The 20,828-nt window shown below is 39.8% G+C and overlaps 1 protein-coding gene across 1 annotated transcript in view; it reads right to left on the bottom strand.

Moving 5' to 3' along the window:
- The window catches only part of TUBGCP3 (tubulin gamma complex associated protein 3), a 48,676-nt gene extending 37,276 nt beyond the window's left edge, over positions 1-11,400 (bottom strand). The window contains exons 1-2 of the mRNA XM_029964764.1: positions 11,334-11,400; positions 1,681-1,788 (exon numbers count right to left, since the gene is read on the bottom strand). Of these exons, the coding sequence (XP_029820624.1) occupies positions 1,681-1,788; positions 11,334-11,400 (175 nt within the window). The remainder of the gene's footprint in view (positions 1-1,680; positions 1,789-11,333) is intronic.
- Between the last annotated feature and the right edge of the window lie 9,428 nt (positions 11,401-20,828).

Genomic DNA, 20,828 nt, shown 5'->3' on the forward strand with positions numbered 1-20,828 from the left:
TTGCATCAGAAGCAATTCAATGTAAGTACCTGTTTTTCTTAGAGCAATCAAAATATACACCTTCTAAATAAGTGCCCTTTTAAAGTCTAGTCTGCCATATAGTAGGTTTAGGGACTTAAGGGACATAACCGAAAGCATATATGTCTTAAAGAATGCTATAAAAACTATGTGTAATTGTTCACAAAACTAAGTGTAATTGTGTCTATTTTAGGCAATAAAAGCAGGAAAAACTATTAGTAATGCTACTCACTCCAAGTCAAGCAGAATTCCAAGGTCATGCAACTCTTATATTACAAAAAATAATAGTCTCAATCAATGCCAGTTACATAACACAAGTATTTTTCTCAGGGGAAAAACCATCTTCAAACTAACATTTCTTCAGAAAAGCTACTTTACGTCAGAAGAGCCATGTTAAGAAAAACAAGGAGATAAAAACATCTGAAGAAACTTTAGCAATAAGAAAAATAGCTGTTAAATGTTAGATATGTTAATTAGCATCAAAAGTCACTGCTACATACACTTTGCCAGCTAAGTAATTTCCTGTATGGTATTTCCAAGATAAATGTAAAGTTAGAAGGATATATCTAATCTCTTGTTACATGACCACTTCCATCAGCCTACAAGCTGAAGATGGGGAGAAGGAAGATGAGGGAGATAGTCCTCTTCAAAACTCCTGGCAACAGGCCCAAAGAATATGTGCTGTGCTGTCTAGAACTAACCAAAGCATGTAGAAACTCATCATGCAGAAAGTGTATATTGCAGATTCCAGTGTTTCAGAGTTGTAGCTAGAGGAATTCTGATGGTCTTATTTGCCTATCAGCAAGTCACAGAAGCCCTGTGTTAGCAAAAACTACAAGTGGACCTTAAAACAGTTACAACCACTGACGTCAGTCACCCTAATTCAATTCAATCTCCCTGACTGAATACTCAAAGCCCAAATATGAAGCTTTAATTTAACTAGCAGACTTCAAGTAATTGTTTCTGGACATGCTACTGTATAGCAGACAATCTGCTGAAAGCAGTATTTGTCTTTTCAAGAAGAATGCATCACAACCCCTTTGGATTCACACAGTGTGACACTTGACTTGGAGCAGCACAGAGCCCAAAGGAATGGAACCACAACATAACTTATGAAATCATAGTCTATTATTTTGGTTTTGAGAAGGTGGTTGCCGAAAACTTATAGAGAAACTGAAGTCAAGAAATATCAGGTAAGTCACAACCAATTCCATCAAGTCCCAGGATACTCATTCAGCAACTTTCACACAGGTGTTCATGAAGTTAATTGTGCCAACATGTAATATTTCTAAAGTGTACATCTCAAAAATATCTTCTAAAAAAAACCCTATTAATTCATAAATTCTGAGTACTATTAAAGTGAAAGGAGCGCAATATTAATTGGTTTTTATTTTCATAGTGGTTGAGATACAAAGTAAATGGCAAGGAAAGTCTAAGCTGAGCATTCAGAAAAATCTAAGCTGTAAATACAAATAGCCACCCAGGAATATTCACTAGAGTATTACTGGAATTTGCATCATGACATTTTCAGGAGGTAAGCATTGATAACAGATTAGATGACTACTTGTGAGGCAGAGCTGTCACATTTTCAGAGAAATAAACTGATCAAATAACTTCATGAAGAACCTCCTATTTCTAAGAAAGGAACAAAGATGCACTTACGTTCTTTCTTGATTTTCTCCGCTACCAGAAATTCATCACGCTCAACGGTGGGAGCAAAATTGCTTCCAATAACTCTCACTGCATACTGAAACTGCTGGGCTGCATCAGCTGAAAGAAAAGATGAAAACTCTTTCTGTTAAGCAGAACACTAAAATTTTATTAAAACAAATAAAGAAATTAAGACATGAGATCACATTGCTGTGTCTGAATCCAGCATAAATGTACCTCGCTTAGATGTGATAATGTTATACCATAATTCTTAGACACACTTCTAACCAGGTGGCAGCAAAACCCAGTTTACCATAGTATCAATGCTATACTTCAAACACAACTAAGTATACACACTCCACAAAACAACTGCACTGAAATTTGTGAAAAAGCCTTTCCTATTCCATGCTGATGGAAGAGACACTTAGGCCTACCCAGTTTTTTAGAGAGCATTTGCATACTTGAGCTGGCTCTGCCCATCCCCACAGACAGAAACGCTGTGGGACTTGACACAGAGGCACACAATTCAGTTTACACACAGGAGGAATACAGATGTGTTCACCAGGCACACTCTCATCCCAAGCAGCAAAACTGGATTATCCTATCTGCAGATCTTCACTCAGATAGCCACAACAGCGCTTTTATCAGATTGCATCCTATTTTTAGGTTTGGTTTCGTTTATAAAACAATTTGCACTGTTTCACCCTTAGGTTCAAAGCCTGCTCAGAGATATCAGCATCACATCCCAATGCATAATGTGGACACTAATGCAGAGGTCACAACTTAGTGATCTCCCTCCACTGCTCCTTCCTCATGCAATAATTCTGTTTTTAATATCGTTGCTCAGCAGTACAGTTTAAGTGCAAGTATCTTTCTTTCCAGGAAGATTAACACTCTGCTAACACAAAGATAGGGCCAGCTCAGTATTTTTGTCTTCACAGCATAGTCATGCTCCCATTTATTGACCTGAAAAAGTAAACAAGCAAATAACCCTACAGACATGTCAAATGCCCTTACAAAATGTCAGATACATTTCTACTCCTTATACTGAAGCAACTGTAATAAAACGAGGGGGAAAGGTACATAAGAAAATATAAAAGTGAGTTTGTCAGCTACCTGAATCCTTTCACTTCAGAAAAAGAAAAAAAAAAGCCCAAACAAAACAAAACAAAAAACCTAAGCAATTCTGCATATTGTCTGTTCAGATCCTCACGTGTTATTTAGTCCGTTAAGCAGTCAACTATCAGAGAAAATCACAGAGTAACAGAGCAATGGTTCAGCCAAGGAAAAAGCAAGGATGCTGGCCAAGACAAATATGTACTAAAGGAACAGAAAAATGAAATAAGGTAAAGGACCACTAGAAGCAGAAATACTTGAAGCATTTATCATCTCTAAAATTCATTAATATTTACAATTAAAATAAAAGTCACCCGGGAAATACTAAGAGTCAATTATTGACTAAATGCATTAAAATCTTCAGAAATTTATGGAAAGAAGAAATTTGAAATCATTATGTGCTAGATTGTTTTTTAATGCCCCACATTCATTTTGAATGTCTATTTTTTACTGTCTTGTAATATGTCACCCACTGGTCCTACTCTGCTAGAACACATCTGTAGAACAGCTAACATTAACTACTTCATACAAAGTAGTACCTCACACAAACAGGAAAACAGTTTGCTCAGACAAAATCTTTAACATTTAACAGTATTTGGCAATATCAGCCTACAGAAGAAGCAAGAGTATCGTTTCTACTGTCAGAAAAGAAAATGCCAACATTCAGACTACATATCTCTACGACTTAAATGCCTCCCAGAAACAACAGTTCTACTCTTAGACTAAGCAACATTTCAATTGCAACAAGGACTGGAAAAGAGAACTTAAAAATTTAAGAGTCCAGCTACTGATGAACCAGGTGTGAAGAGTTAAGTATGAGGAATTACTTCTGCTCAATTCTTAAGTTTAAAGCATGTCATTACAGAACTCGAGATTTCAAAAAGTATTCTGCATGGTCAACTAAAGTCAGATACTTTAGTCAGATAACTAAAGTTACCTCAAACAATGTATGTTCCATTAATTCCTCAACTGTGTACCTAGCAGCAGACTGGCAAGGGGAAAGTTTTTCCTGTAATGGGAAAGTTTTAAGAAAGATACATAACCTTCTATAACAACCTTCTACGTCAATACCAACCATAGGAAGACTAGTTAAAGCACTGAAACTTAGTATTTTCCATACTGCCCTAACAAGGCATCTGAGAAAGATGTCTAGTTGAAAGACTACAACTCCATCCAACAAATCCTGATTTTTAAACTTATCACACTATTGTTGAGCATGTAACAAAGTTATTTGCTCTTTACACATACAGATTTGCACTGGCAATTCAACAGCTTCATAGCAAGACTGGTTTCCTGTTACATTTAATTCAGAGTTTCATGTTTTATTCATATCAAGTCCAGTTTCTCTTTAAAAAAAAATTCTTTACTGTGTTTCCTCAGATTATTTTTTATGAATCTATAAAATAACTTCAGTACCTAAAGTGATGAAATACAACTTAATACGGATATCTGCCAGTACAATAAAAATTTACATAGCTCATCACTGATAGGCACATTTAGTTGCTTCTCTCCTGAAAGAACAATCATTATAACAGCAGATGGACTTAAAATACACAGCCATTTATTTGAACATCCTTCATCAAAAAATTATCACAGCATGACTGTCATGTAACAGGAAGCTCAATATACCTGATGCATGAAACGGATGCAACTGTTTGTGGGGTAGAGGGGGGAAAACAACATTGACCATGACTTGCTTTCCTGAGGTCAGATCAGAGCAGTGAATGCAGACAGATACAGCCACTTCTCCTCAGACTATATCCCTTAAGTAATACACACACAGTTAATGATACTGATAAGCAGCCACACAGCTGAACAGAACTTTCACTTGTGAATCATAAGAAAAAAAAAAACCAATAGTTTTTTTAAAACCCTCTCCTTTAAGCAAAGCAATCTAACAATCCTTCAAAGATCTACACTCCACACAGCCATTCAAACTTTCCTATGCACAGTGCAGTATTAGAAGTGAACTATTCCAAAAGGCAGATAACAGTATTTTAAAGCTGCAGAAAGTACAAGTGTAGCATATGAAAAAAATATAGAAGCAATGCACAGAAACAATTTGGTTGTAAAGAAATCAAGGAGAAAAAGGACAAAAGATAAAAGTTCAAGACATGAACAGAAAATCGTCCAATTCCAAGAAGCCAGTATTTCAGAGGAAATATTTCTTGCTGAAGTTCAGCAAGACTTTTGCTATAAAGAAGCTTCTAATTACTTATAATTTTAGGAAGTGAACTGAAATTCATTTCACACTCTTACACATTTCTTTAAACAAGGTTTGTTATAGTCAATTGAAGTTTCCAGAAGGGGGTGGGAGTGAACTCCTGAAAAAAACTAAGTAGTAATTGAAACTGGTTTTCCAAACATTAATGTATCATGATTGTGAGAAACCTTGTTTCCTGGAAAGACAACATTTCATTATTTTAATATGTCTGTAAACATAATTTCTAAACTATAGGACCATTCTAAAGAAAGCTTAGCTAAACTAAACAATAATCACTTTCTTTCTTGAAAGACTTCAAAGATTAGCAAACTCTCTCCACTCTTTCTCCAATTAGCTGTATGTCATCTCAGACAACAGTTTTGCTTAAATGCAGATGCAAAATTATTGTAAAATAATTACACTCTAAACTGCATTCAGTGGTGTAGGGGTGGCACTGACCAGCTATCAACTATTGCTGCAAACTACTCTGATACAGATGCTGCCAAAAAAACATGCTGAAGGAAAAAACCCTACAAATTTTCTTTCCTGTTACAAAATGTTTGCCAAACGCCTAAAGTGTTATTGTTGCAAAACTAAGCTTGGAAGAAAAGTTGTAAAGCTCTTTACCTCCTCAGGTACACCATGAGCAAATATTATGCTTGTCACTACAGTAATGCTGCTGTATCTCCTCTGTTTTACCTATATGAGAAGTTCTACATCACTATGAAGTATTGCCTGGGGAAAAACACAATTGCATTTAACACATCATATACTGATAAACTAAAATACTTGTCTCAAATGCCATTAGTGTTCCTATTTTGTTATTGATGAGAATTTACACACATTGTAAGCAGAACTGATTGTTCCTGTAGAAAACACTGGGTTTCAAAAGTGCAACTTTAGGACCAGCTCAGTTATGACATGCAAGGTGCAGCACCTGGGTTGAGGCAATCCCAGACATGAGTATATAGACTGGCAGAACTCATTGAGAGCAGCCCTCCAAAGAAGGACTTGAAAGTTCTCATGGATGAAAAGCTGGACATGAGCCAGCAATGTGTGTTCACAGCCCCAAAGGCCCAAACACATCCTGTGCTGCATCAAAGGCAGCACGGCCAGCAGGTCAAGAGAGGTGGTTCTGCCCCTCTACTCTGCTCTTGTGAGACCCCACCTGGAGTCCTGCATCCAGCTCTGGGGTGTCCAGCACAAGAATGGACCTGTCAGAGCAGGTCCAGAGAGGAGGGCCACAAAGATCAGAGGGATGGAGCACCTCTCCTATGAAGATAAGCTGAGAGAGCTGGGGTGCTTCAGTTGGAGAAGAAAAGGCTCCACGCAGAGACATTTCAGTATTTAAAGGGGGTTATAAAAAAAAGAGGTAGAGTAACTTTCCACACAAGTAGTAATAGGACAAAGGGGAACGATTTTAAACTAAAAGAGGAGACATTTAGATGAGACGCTAGGATGAAACTCCTTATTGCGAGGGTGACCAGACACTGCAACACATTGCCCAGAGAAGTTGTGGATGTCCCATCCTGGAAGTGTTCAAGGTCAGGTTGCATGGGGTTTTGAGCAACCTGGTCTATTGGAAGGTGTCCCATCCCAAGGCAGGGGAGTTGGAAATGGATGACTTTTAATGCACCTTCCAAGCGAAGCCTTTGTATGATTCCATGAAGTATTTCTGAAAAAAAATTAATTTTTCATGTCTTCTGATTTAGTCAACTATCTTAAACTTCTCTTTTGTTTATGCAAGTTTTTAGTTGAAGTATTTTAAGTTTATTGTTAATTAACTGTTTTCCTAGTCTTCAAACTCCTTTCCCACAAAGGAAAAAGACTCAAAAAATGACAAAATCACAAAATAAAGTCCAAGTTGCACACACTCCCATGTCTTTCCTTACTCAGAAGTTGTCCATAAACTTTTAAGCACAGCACAGAAAACATAATTATTCTTTAATTCTGTTAATATTGTTGCATTGTCAGTAAACAGATTTATTTGAAGAATGTTCCATTGGACTATTAGCAACTTGGTCACACAATCTTCTCAGGACTTGCCCTCACTGTAAATTTCTACCTACTTTATCAACTTGCATTTGCTCTACTATTAGCATGAATAAAATGCCTTCCACATCACCTTTTGAATGAACTCTAGGCTTTCCCCACAGCCATAAAATTTTGAACTCTGAACTGTTGGAATGGATGTTAAAAAACCCAAATCAAACAGCAATAACAAAACTACCACTGCCATTACAGAGATGAAATTAAGGCCATAGTATGGACTTCAGGTAGCAAACTGCTCTCTGAAGACTGAAATACTACATTCTGGAGTGTGCACACATCCCATAGTACTTAGGCACACAAAAATCTTTTTAGGATTCAAAACCAAATAGATTTAGCTTGAATATTTACAGCAATACCATTTGTTTCCATTGGAGGCACTAAGAGTTCTTACAGTGACAACTTTGCCTACAGTCTCTAAGATTACTAGGAGGTTTCTGAAAGACAGCTAAGAACAAGAAGTTCCTTGTCAGAAGGATTAAAATCACTGTTCAAAAAGAGGCAACCCTGTATAACTGCTGGATCCCACAGAGGGGAGAAAAAAATTATAGAAATTTTTGCACAGGTAGGAAAGCTCTCGCTGCAAGATCAGGTTTAATTGTAAAAGTGAGGTGGATAGCCTGGATAAACACAGGTTAATACAAATATATTGATAATACAAATATATGGATAATACAAAACCAGTACACTAGTTCTTAGATGCTGAGAGGACATGAGGAAGAGAGAAGTCAGAACAGCTCCAACTGCAGGTGCAGAGGCCACCAACCAAGCACAGTAGGTGACTGCTGATACATGGCACCATGGAAAGCTTTAAGCCCTTCCTTGATAACTGGCTAAAGCACAGGAGTAAAGAGCTTTCAAACCTCTGTCCTTAAAAGAAAAAAATACTGAGGTAGATAGTGGTTTTTTAAACAAAATACAGAGTTCTTCCACATAACTCAGCAGATCTTGTAATGAATTTCTCAGAGGTGAAGCTGCTTGCAAAAAAACCTCAGCAAATAGGTCTATTCAGGTGACTGGTTCTGGAAACAAAGCAAGTCATCTACTTGGTGGGTGGCCTCAATAAGGAGGAAGAGAGAGAGGATAGCTCCACTATGGAGAGCCTCTAAAGTCACATTCCATCAAAGCAAAAATTTACTTCAACATAAATCTTTAACAAGTGGAGAAGGTGGAGGCCTTCTAAGGCCATCACGGGCAGAAGAGAAAACAATCCTTGATGGAGAGTTTTCAGAGGACTTGAGGCAGGGGATTGCACAGTGTAGACACGGATGCAGAGTAAGCCCAGGTAAGCCCTAAGTGCACTTTTATCAGACAGACATTATAGAAACAGAACCCTTCAGCTCCTCCTGAAGCCATAGTTTCCTCACAAACATAACACCACAAAAGTGCTGAGAAAGAACACAGACAGGTAGAACAAAAATTATGAAGTACAAACTAAGGGAACACACAGGCAGGAACAACCGTTAGACCGTCAAACCTCAACTCTTTTCTGTTATTTACCCATTAAATTTCACCCAATTACATCTGTACCTTGCATTTCACATTCACAGCAAGCAAACTACAGAAAAGGTTAAAGATGGATGTTTTCAGCTTCTTATTATGCAAGTTTACTAAATTTTTTTCTACTAAATTTAAAGGTCTCCTAAGTATCTAAGGTTTCTTTCCCTTAAACTCTGTAGAAGTAAGAGAACATCACAAATTACTTACCAAAGATTAAACTGATAATACTTGTAAAGTTTGCTTCAAAAAAGAGAATGTGTATATACAAAGCAGCCTAACTTCGTCAGTACACAAGGAGGGGAGAAGCTGCACACAGACCACCAACCACACACAAATACCTTACTTCAAACTTATTTTGTGCTGAAAGAAAGGTAAGAGTTACAAGCCTGAAAAACAGCAAGATGCTAAGTAACTTGTCTGATGGGTTCCTTACCATGTAGGGATATATGCATTTCCTCAACACAGAGTCCGCCAGTACTAACAAAATTCCCTTACTGTCTTTATTTATTCCCTGTACTCCCACTGGTTTCTATGTCCAACCACCATACACATTTTTCATGACTGAGACTATCAAAGAACTTTTGATTTATTGGCCTCTATGCATTTTAAATCAACAGCTAAGCTAACATATGTACTACAGTTGACTACTTCAAGAGAAGTCCTATGTTAGAAGGGTGAGGTTTCAGTGCTAGAGTCCCTCCTAACACAGGAATAAAGAGAAGAGAAAGGATGGGCTTCCTATCTGTCACATGCACAAAAACATGGGTGATAAATCTGACAGACAATCCTTTTTTTTCCTTTTTTTTAAATTGTTACTTAAAGTTGTATGTCCCTCAAGTAGCCCCTCAAGGGCTACAGGTTGCATGCAGCAACTTACTGTGATTTTGGGCAAAATTTCCCCTTTCATTAGTCACACAGAAGTTAAATTAGCAGAATCCCAACACACAGGAACAAGTTCAACATTTACTTTAAAAAAAAGACAAAAATCAGAGTTCTCTCGCGTGTTTTTGCATGTATTGCTTGCAAATAAAATTTTTATTCCAGTCAGGAGATACTGAGATGTATAGAAACTATGGTTTCAAAAAGAAGCTTGATCCTCAGTTGCTAGAAGTGAACCATCTCTCCTCAACACTCAGACCTCAACTGACAAACAGAAGTTTCCATTTCTGTTCTCATGCTCTTTTGTAAGTGTCACAGACGCAAATAAGATGCTACCAAGAAACAAGCTTAGATTGAGTTTAGGTTGCACTCCCTTCCAAACCTAAGAAAACAGTCATGAAGAAAAATTGTTTTCATGAAGAAAACGGAATTAGGCAATAGAGAAATAATGTCCTCAAAAAGGCATCCACTACTCTAATAAAGCAAGACAATCTACTTTCAATTTTTTTTTTCCTTTGTGGAAGTAGGACTAGCACAATAATTCGAGATTTATGGTAGTAAATACTTGAAGTGTTCTTAAACAAGAACATATACCAATTGTATTAGGAAAAAAAAATTTCCAAAGTATGTTAAAAGCAAGAAACAGCTTTAAAAGCAGAGGTATAAGAGCACCTTAGAATTATACACTGATGTGAAATCAGTTGCTAAAAGAAACGTGGTTACATAAGAACACAAGAGGTATTAAACAGTTTAGAATTCACCATTGATTTGGTGGAGATAGGGGAAGAGCAGAAACTTACCACATCCTAATAAAATCTCACATTAGGAATTCCTGTCACTGAAATATTATAGATTCTGGAAAAGGGAAATTTATGGCCTTGCAGAAGATTTAAAAATGCAATGGAAAGGGAAAATATTTTGAAAAACAAAACACAGTAATCAAGAGCTGTTGGTCATAGAATCATTTAGATCAAGATGCCCTTAGAGTTCAATGGATCAACAGCGTGTTTCTGTGAAGGAGTCCCTATTCACTAAGTTCAGTGAAGATAATTCTTCTTCCAAGGTTCTCAGATGAATCACAGAATTGGAAAATGATTTGGTCTCGAAGGGACCTTCAAAGACCATTAATTCACTTCCCCTGTCATAGGCAGGGACATCTTTCACTACACCAGGATGCACAAAGGCCTGCCCAACCTGGCTTTGAATTCTTCCAGGCATCCACAACTTCTCTGCGCAAGTTGTTCCAGTGTCTCACAACACTCATTGTTAAAAATTTCTTCCTTGCGTCCAATCTAAACCTACCATGTAAGCCATTACCCCTTGTTCTGTCACTTTAGGCCTTGGTAAAAAGTCTGTCTTCCTTATAAGCATTTCTAAGAACTGAAAGGCCACAATAAGATCTCCACAGAGACTTTTCTTCAGGCTGAACAACCCCAACCTTCTCAGACTTTCTCTGCAGGAGAGGTGTTCCATCCCTCTGACCATTTTCATGGTCCTCCTCTGGACCTGCTCTAACAGGTCCATCTCCTTCTTCTACTGAGGACCCCAGAGCCGAACACAGGACTGCAGATGGGGTCTCACAAAAGCAGACTGGAGACAGGAGAATCACCTCCCTCAACCTGCTCTCCATGCTTCTTTTTAAGGAGTTCGGGATATAGTTGGATTTGTGGGATCCACACTGCCAGCTCACATCGAATTTTTCATTAGTCCCCCAAGTCTTTCTCTGCAGAGCTGCTCTTGCTCCATTCATTCCCCCGTCTGCACTGACATTGGGAATTGCCTGGACCCAGGTGCAGGATCTTGCACTTGGCTTTGTTGAACCTTGAAGTTCACACGGGCCCACTCCTCAAGTCTCTCAAGGTTTGCATGGTAACTCTTTCCTCCAGCATATCAGCTGAACTGCTCAGCTTGGTGGTACCTGCAGATCTTCTGAGGGCATACTCAATCCCACTGTCTATGCTATGGACAAAGATAGTGATCCGCATCAGTCCCAATGCCTTTGAGGGACATCACTTTCTACTGATCTTTGTTTTGACACCAAGACATTGACTACAACTCTTTAGATGTGGCCATCCTACTGGTTCCCCATCCATCAAACAGTTCATCCATTAAACTCCTATCTTTCTAGCTCAGAGACAGGGATGGGGTGTGAGATCAGGTTGTGCTGTCTGCAGTAGACAGAAACAAAGTCTGAGAGACAGACAGGTATATTTGTACCTTGCTACTCACTTTCTAGTTTTCTAAGATAGCAGTAATTCAAACATAGGCCACATTTTAGTCATTTTGAACCTATCTTTACAATAGATCAATGCTCAAGATTATTAGTTACTGCCATGGAAATAGCTAAAGGTAACCAGAGGAACTTGTCAGAAGAGAGTGGCATGGAGGGAGAAAATACATAAGAGACTTGACAGCTACTGCTAATGAGGGAGACAGTCATCTCTCATACAAGAAAACCGACGTAATAGAAGCTTTTGCATAAATTTGTCTAGTGAGCAATGTTTATAAAAACAGCAGCTTAAAAAAGAGACTCAGCAGATGCACCTCCTCCTTTCCACCCTCTGACTGCTTACTAAAAACAGGCTTTGCCTTGACTGCAAAGGAGTCAACACAAGCAAGAGATTCATTTCCTTGCTGGAGGACCACAGCAGCATCATGACACAGGACCTGTAGAGGACCTGGCGCACGCCAGTGCCTCCACTCGAACAGCCACCGGCGGAGGTTCCTCGCCGTGCACACGAGCCCCGTTTCGCCCCACGCCGCCGGGCAGGGGTGCCCCGCTCCCCGAGGAGGACAGCGCCCTGAGCACCCGGCCAAGCGCTCCGGGGGAGGAGGAGGAGGACACGAAGCGCCGCAATGCCGCCTCTCGCCGGAGGGCGCCGGCTGACGGGGCCGCTGCCGTGCCCGGCCGGCAAGCTCGTACCAGCCCGGGCTGCCGCCCCCGGGGCCGGAGGGCGCCGACCCTCCCTGCCGGGTGGGAGAAGAGGGCCGACACCGCTCCAGCCCCCGCCGTGGGCAGCTCCGCCCCGCCGCGGCTCCGAAGCGCCGCCGGGCGCGGAATGGCGGGGGACGCCGTTACTTCCTCTTGCCCCAGGATGCGGCAGCAGAGGGTCGCAGCAGAACGTTGGGGGATTTTTGGTCCGGGAAGTCGCCATCGCCGCGCGGGAGGCAGCAGAAGCTGCCCGGGGCAGAGGAGCGCGGCGGCAGGGCAGAGGCACGGCGGAAACGGCGGAGGGAAGCAAGGGAGAGAGGACACGCGGCCGCACCGCTCGCAAGCAGGGACCCGGCGAACACCTCTCGCGTTCCTGCCGCCGCCTACGGCGCCATTTTAACCGGGACCGCCGAGCGCCGCAGCGGCGAGGACCACAGCGGCCCAAACAATGCCCCGCGCGCCCGGAGCGCTCCGCGCGGCGGTTCCGGGGCAGGCACCGCCCAGGAACGTCCCCCGAATTCCCCGGGAGGGAAGCGGAACGTTCCCGCTCTGCAACATCTTTCCGTTCTTGGAAAACGCCCTCTCACCTGTCCCTCAAAAACTCTGATGTCACATTCCATCAAAGCAAAAATTCACTTCAACATAAATCTTTAACAAGTGGAGAAGGTGGAGGCCTCCTAAGGCCATCACAGGCAGAAGAGAAAACAATCCTTGATGGAGAGTTTTCAGAGGACTTAAGGAAGGGAATTGCACAGTGTAGACACGGATGCAGAGTAAGCCCAGGTAAGCCCTAAGTGCACTTTTATCAGACAGACATTATAGAAACAGAACCCTTCAGTTCCTCCTGAAGCCATAGCTTCCTCACAAACATAACACCACAAAAGTGCTGAGAAAGAACACAGCCAGTGTGATAAACTGAGAAAATGATTCGGGCTAATTAAGAGAAAACAGTGTAAGGTCAATATGACCTGGAGAGAGAAAAGAAAAACAAATCGTAAAACTTAATTGGGCCCCTATAAAGAGGTAAAACAAGTTATCTCCCTTTTACCTTGTGTAAGATTTATAGTGAAGGAATTTTGTTTAGTTAGCTAGATAATAGCACCTTTCTTAAAAGTTTGTAACCTTGTATAGATAACAAGCAAACATCTGTTGAATGTCTGACTTAACCATATGTAATGTTTATGCTTATGTATAATGAATATTCATGAATTAGTTGGAAATAAATGTAGAACAACTGTCTTCTTTGGGGGTGACAGGCGTTGGGAGTTGTTGAAACCCCTCCCTGATCACCCAGCGCTGAATTTGCTTTTACCATATAATTAATTATTATTCAAAACTTACAGAAACTCAAGACTTTGTTTATCACAGCCAGGTAGAACAAAAATTCTGAAATACAAACTCAGGGAACGAACCACCATTAGACTGTCGAACCTCACCTCCTTTCTATTATTAAATTTCACCCAATTACATCAGTACCTTGTATTTCACATTCACATCATTCACATCTAGCTAACTACAGAAAAGGTGAAAGATGGATGTTTGTTTTCAGCTTCTTATTATGCATTTTTACTAGAAATATGCCTACTAAATTTAAAAATCTCTTAAGTATATAAGGTTTTTCCCCCCCAACTCTGTAGAAGTAACTGAACATCATAAATTACTTGGGGGAGATCAGACTCATGTATTCCCCCTCAGAGCAGAACAAGCCGTGAAGTGGCTGCACTTCCTGTGATTTGCTGCCCTGGGGAGTCGAGGCGCGTTGGTGGCTTTTCCACACAAAAGTAGTTATGAATCAGTGCAGATCTGGAAAAATGTTGAAGATCCTCGAGCCACATCTCCCCACACTGCTCAGCCATGCACCTGAGTGTCCCCAGTCCCTGGGGCTCCAGCCACCAGGCAGTGTGGGCAGCACGCTCATGGCTGGCCTGTGCTCCTCTCCCTGACCTGCTCCTCAGGCTTGTCACCCCCTAACACAGACACTGACATTCCAAGTTGTCTGTCTTCCATCTCTTCAGTAAATTCTTGCTATGTCTGTCCAAAATACATACTTAGGGAATAATTATTCTTCCTGTGGTGCTGGAGCTCTGTGTAATCCATCTCTACTCTGTCCCGTAAGAGATGATTTGAGACACTGCAGCAGCAGCCAGGTGGGCTTGGTGCACCACTGGCTGTGAACAAATTAATTCCTGCTGTGCAACACATGGCTTTCTGGCAGCCCCTGTTGGCTTCATTATCTCTGTGCAGATACAATTTTGTGTGTATGCCTTCTATGGGCACATGCATGCATTCTTTCATTATGGGAACATTATAGATGTAAACAACAGCTCATCACTAGCATTACTGCTAGAGACAAATCACAATGGCAAGTCAAGAACTGAAACACATTGGGAATGTATGAGTTGTTACTTGGAATACTGTAGTAGAACTATCATAGTCTTGTTACTTACGTTATAACTCTTCAAATCTTAGTCATACATTCTTTTGAGAGGTAAGAGAGGACCCAAAACTAATAAAGTTATCAGAACTTTATCCCAGGTGAATAAGGGAGATTGTAAGCTGCGTCTCCAATAATCCTGAAAAAGACTTCAAAGATGGTGTGACTTTTTTCATTGTACTGAGCAACAGAACTTCTCTTCCATTTTCCATCCAAAGCAAACACAGTTGCCCTAAAAAGACCCAGTGACTCACCACTGCTGACGGTCATTTAGGATTTAGATTCCATCATGGAAAGTGTCAATCTATCAAGTAGCAAATATGATTGCTCACATGAGAAAAAAAAAAAATCAAACAAAGAGCCCCAGAACTTTGTCAATTATATCTGGAAGTGGTGTTCCTTTACAGAACCTTTACATTCCAAGGGAATCCAGTCACTCACAAATATCCTGTTACTGCTTTTAAGTGGTTATGACTAAGTCTTTCTGGTCATGCTAGTCATTTTAACTATGGCAATTGTGTCACCATTCTGAAATCAGAACACATTATGGAGCAGCACAATGAGAACATGCCATTGAAATGTGTTCATTCACGCCTCCTGCAAGCAGAAGCACATTTATGAACCTAAGCTTTTCTATTTCAGCACAACCACATCCTATGTTATGCTTCTGAAGTACTGTAATAGCCAACCATTCTGTTACACTACTGGGAATGTATTCTTTCATTTATAGCCTCTTTTTCCTAAGTAACTGCATTCCTAATGCAGTTACTCTATGTGTCCATGTCTCCTCACAACTGTTGGATCTTTTCACCAATTTTAAACAAATTTAGCAGGATAGAGTTCTTAAGAATATTAATAAAAATTTTACAGAATTCAGTGTCTGTGAGTACTAAGGCCCTAGTCAGTGCCCCCTTGAAAAGAAGGGTAATGAGAACTTAGTTCTCCCAATTGTGTTTGCTATTAGCAAACCAGCTGACCAGTATGCACACCCTCACTGTTGGGTATATACCTTAGCTCTGAGCTGCCTACAGTACCAGCTACTTCTTGCCCAGCCTGATTGATGGATGATGCAGAAACTAAAGGTGTAAGGGACAGAGAACTCTGGAAATAATGCAGAAAGTAGTCAGAAAGACACAGGAGGGATGCAAATTCATGGGAAGTAACAGAAACTTAAGTTTCATTAGTTTTACGGCTCACAGATCTCCTTGCTTTTTCCTTAATGGAAAGAATTAATCCTGCAATCGTGTTTAAAAATGCTAATTCCGATAAGGCAGGTTGCTAGCACATGCAGTTTATTATACAGTACAGCTATGGTCACTTAAATCATCTTAAAAATCTCACTGAAAAACAAGAAAGAAAAAATATAAACTATTTTCTTACTGTATAGCTATAAGCTTAGTTCCTCTTGCTGCTTGGTCTCTCAGCATTGGACAATTTAAAAAATTAGTTGCTGTTCTGATTTTCATAGTACAGAAAGTTCATCAGTTAGCCTGGTTAAATGTGTGCCTGACAGTGTCTTACAAAGAAATCGGTTCATCCATAGGAGGTTAAAGAGACTTGTGTTCAGAACTGCTACTTAAAGATCATATTTCTGATAGCAAATAGCATTATAACAGAAGAACGTGCAATGAGATCCAGCAGGAGATGGAAGCTGAAGCTTGCCAAAATAAGGCTAGAAAAAAGTGATGGGTTTAATTCAATAAGGATATTCAATCCATAGAGAGAGAGGTTTAAAAGCATGGCACTTTCTCCATATCTAAAACATTTTACATCAGGCTTCCATTACAGGCCTAGTGAGCAGATGCAAACTGACACAGGAGCTACTGAGCTGTGTTTGTATTCTCCACAAGATCAGTCTGGAGGGCATCATAGTCCCTTTTAGTCTTAAGCTGCCTAAATCTAAGCAATAATGCTAAGAGAAGATTCTTACCCTTACAAAAAAACCTAAGGGTTAATTGCTCTGGTTTTCTGAACTCGTTTTTGGTTATGTCTACAGGGCACAATACCATAGATAACTCTAGCTGTTCATGAGGCATTTGAAAATCAGTAAAGAATCATGCTAACACCTCCAGCATTTCTCTGTGCTGGGCAGACTTTTTTTAGGCGTGATATAACCAATGTCAAGAATTATAGTGGCTGGAGACAGTGAAGGATACTGTCTATGCCTTACTTAGCATATGGCAGCCCTCAAGGTACAGCAGCTGGGTCTCTTCTGGCTCCAGCACCACTTGGCTTCTGTACCTAAGCATATATTTTCCACGCAGGCAACCCCATAATGGCCTAGAGCCCTGCTATGCTCAGTCTGTAGCAATAAAAGGTTGTTAAAGGTGCCCACAGATATAATTTTTGAAAGGCCGTATGTTTTAGGTTGATGCTCTGTGACTTCCTTTCAGACAGATGTTGTCCCTGTGCACAAGTGGGGCTCAGATGAAGAGTTTGATCCAGTTTAATCCTCCTGCATGTACTAGTTCTGCATTGCTGCCTACTTGTTGTGACTTTCAATAATACTACCACCTCTCCATTTTCAAAACTCTTCCCTTCAGCTGTTCTTTTGTTGACTGAGGAGCCTGCAGTGTGCTCCATAATGCCATATACCTACAGAAAGTCTACTGAATTGGTGCGTATATCAAAAAAGAAACTCTGTTTCCCAATACTTGAGAGATGCCAGAAACTATGATTTAAAATATATAAGGGCAAAATAAGGACATTTTCATTTTTTTATTTTGGATTTTTTTTCAATATTTACAATAAAATAACAATTTTAGATCACAGAATCACAGGATGGGTAAGGTTGGAAGGGACCACAGTGGGTCATGCTCAACAAGTTCATCCTAGAGCACATTGCACAGGACTGTGTCCAGATGGTTCCTGGATATGTCCAGTGAGGGAGACTCCACAACCTCTCCAAACAACCTGTTCCAGTGCTTGGTCATGCACAGTAAAGAAGTTCCTCATGTTCCAGTGGAACTTCCTGTGTTCCAGGTTTTACCCATTGCCTCTTGTCCTATTGCTTGGCACCACCTGGAAGAGCCTGGCTCCATCCTTTGACACCCTCCCTTCAGATACTTACAAACGTTGATGAGGTCCCCTCTCGGTCGTCTCTTCTCAGGGCTGAACAGGCCCAGCTCCCGTAGCTTTTCCTCATAAGAGAGACGTTCCAGTCCCCTCATCATCTTTGTTGTCCTCCGCTGGACCTGCACCAGGAGCTCTGTGTCCCTGTTGGACTGAGGAGCCCAGAACTGTGCATGGCATTCCAGATGTGGCCTAACTAGGGCTGAGTAGAGGGGCAGGAGCTAGATGAATAATACTAGCTCTCTAGATTAATAATACTAGCTATCATATAAACTGTAAGTAGTATTAATGTTTTGCATCTCAGAACAGTTGTCTTTTTTCTGGTAGTGCCTTGGCTGTCTGGTAAGTTTAATTTTTACCACTCCAGTACTTCTTAGTCATAAACAGGGTTCCTTTCCAACATGAACATACACAGACACATGCACACTGAAGCCCACTCAGTATTAAATGATCTTGATCACACAAGAGTGGACAGCATTATACATAATTCTAAAGAACAGTGTAGCTGCACCCAGCAAACAGGTATTCTAACAAGCTCAGTAAAACTGCCTGACACTTCCTTACTTCCCGTGTTGTCTGTTGTATCACAGTCATGTTACATATATGGAACTTCAGTAAAGAAATCACATCAAATCATCTTCTGCCAGAAAGTGATTCCACGAAAATGTTTTGCAAGAACACTTCTACTTTGTCAAAACTCCCTAAAATACTGTCAAAATATTTTTGAAAGTTAAAGCCACTTGATAACAACTATTTAATTTTAAAAAGCGGAGCAATAATTTTGGAAGGGAGCCTGGAATGAAGCTCTGTAATAAAACAGAGTTAATGTTTACAAGTATATGTTTCATTTTGAACAGAACATCAGCTTTTCAATAGGACTTTTGACCATATCTGGCTTCAGTATTTTAGAGCAAAGGCTTTTGATCTTTGTCAGCCCTAGAGCAAGGTGTGTGGCAGGAACCTATCAAAATAAGACATTGAATCAGAAAATGGCATTAAAAAACCAATCAAAAAAGATGTACTAATATATTTGTAAGGAAATCATTTCTATAAATAGATCTATAAATATCACTAGGCAAATATAACTCATTCAATACATCAGAAGTCAATAATAAAGCTCTACAAAGCATTGCAATACTGTGTAAGCAGAAATAACAAAATAATTGGATTTTTTGGTTTGGGTTTTTTTCTTTTTTTTTTTTTTTGGTAGCGTTGTTTTATCTAATTTCACTGTAAAGCAATAACATTGGGATTGGGGCTTTTTAAGTATTATTTTAATAACCTTACTTTGTTTCCTCATTTCCTCAGGCACATATTTCTCACTCCAATAGCAACCCTCACGTCTGTGTGAGCTGAAAGCCTCAAAGTCAAAGTTTGAGTTTTTCCTTATATCGCAGGGAGGAAGAGACAGCAACCAGTTGGCAAAGGAGGAACTAATTCTCCCTGTGCTTTTGTTTTAAATGTCAAAAATATTCATAAACTGATAAGCAAATGTAATCTTATGATTGTATTTGAACTAACTATATTTAGGCAGTCTTCTGGCAGTGTACTCTTCAACGAGTCAGTCTGAAGATTTTGCTCTGTTATGCTTTTTAAAATGTTTATTGATTTTTCTGCTCTCCTCTCAGTGTTTGGAGAGTTTATCCTGATGCTCATTTTTTCCTTTCCAATGAACTAGTCAAGAAAATTATGTACTAGCTCTGTCTCTCGTTGTGTTAAATGTATAGGGTAAACAGTTTTTAAAAAAGAAGGAAACATTTTCATTTTCTTTCCTGCAGGTTTATTTTGAGTATAGCAATTAGTCACTTCATAACAATGTGTACCATACTTCCAGACAAAAATGACTGTCAAGGTAACAAGGTAACAATATTGCCTCAAGAATACATCTTGAGCTTCATCTTTCTACAAATATTGGAAGAAAAATTGCTATTCACTTTAGTGAACTCTTCATATTCATGAAGCTGATCATCCATCTCCTAAAGTCCACTTCATATCAGCCTGAGCTTTTTTTCCATTACAGTTCTTGAAGATGACTGATTTCATTCACACTATTAGGAGGAGTTTGTATATATTACTATATATTTGTAAGGAAAGATATAAAAAACCTTCAATCTATAGCCTTCTTAGGAAAATAAGAACAATTCCTAGTGTTTCTGCTTACCACATTCTAGCCTGATATTTAATATCCCTTTTATTGAATCATTTTTCTATGCCTGGTTAAAAAACTACCATACTCTTTTAAGCTAAAAGGTGCAATAAATTGGTCTAATAACGTAACTTTTAGGGCCTGAATTTATGAAGGGATGTATGAGTATGTGCCCCCATAGCTGTTAAAAAATATTGTTGGGGTTTAGGCTTGTAAATGTTGGTGAATTCAAGCCTACATTACATGCTCCCAGATGCTCAGATTAGAGGAAGCTATAGAATTTCCAAGTACAACTTATTATTACCACTGTTGAACTGCCAGCAATAGAGGGACTCTAGACAAAAGGAGCAGCACTGGAGCTGCAAAAATTTGCCAATTCTTAAGTCTCTCGTTTGGTTCCTACCTGCAGGAGCATTTCATTGTCCCGAGGAACAGTAGTTTTTCTGTAGGTAACTTCTTTTGTGTTATACTGTTCAAAGATTTCTTAAATATAATATCTCCTGGATTAGAAACTAATCCCAACACTTCCTCCCTCCTGAAAACCTGTAGCAGTTAAAAGCATATTCTAGGAGAATCAGGCTCCCAGAGGCAGACATAAATACACACAAGAGATACAATCAGGTAGTAACTGGAACCTTTGAGAATGAGGTTTGTTGACTTTATTTCTTGGTTTTCCCCTGGGTGATTAGATCAGCTCTTAACTGAGAGCCTATGTAGCCATATCCTGTGTTTTCATTTATAATAAGTCAGATAACACCTTCCATCTCAGGATGTCTGTCCCTGCACAAATATTTTTAGTATTCTCTGAGGCAGAAAAGGGTTAGAATCC

Source organism: Manacus vitellinus, unplaced genomic scaffold (genome assembly GCF_001715985.3).
Source record: "Manacus vitellinus isolate BGI_N305 unplaced genomic scaffold, ASM171598v3 scaffold_7_pilon, whole genome shotgun sequence".
NCBI classification, from domain to species: domain Eukaryota; kingdom Metazoa; phylum Chordata; class Aves; order Passeriformes; family Pipridae; genus Manacus; species Manacus vitellinus.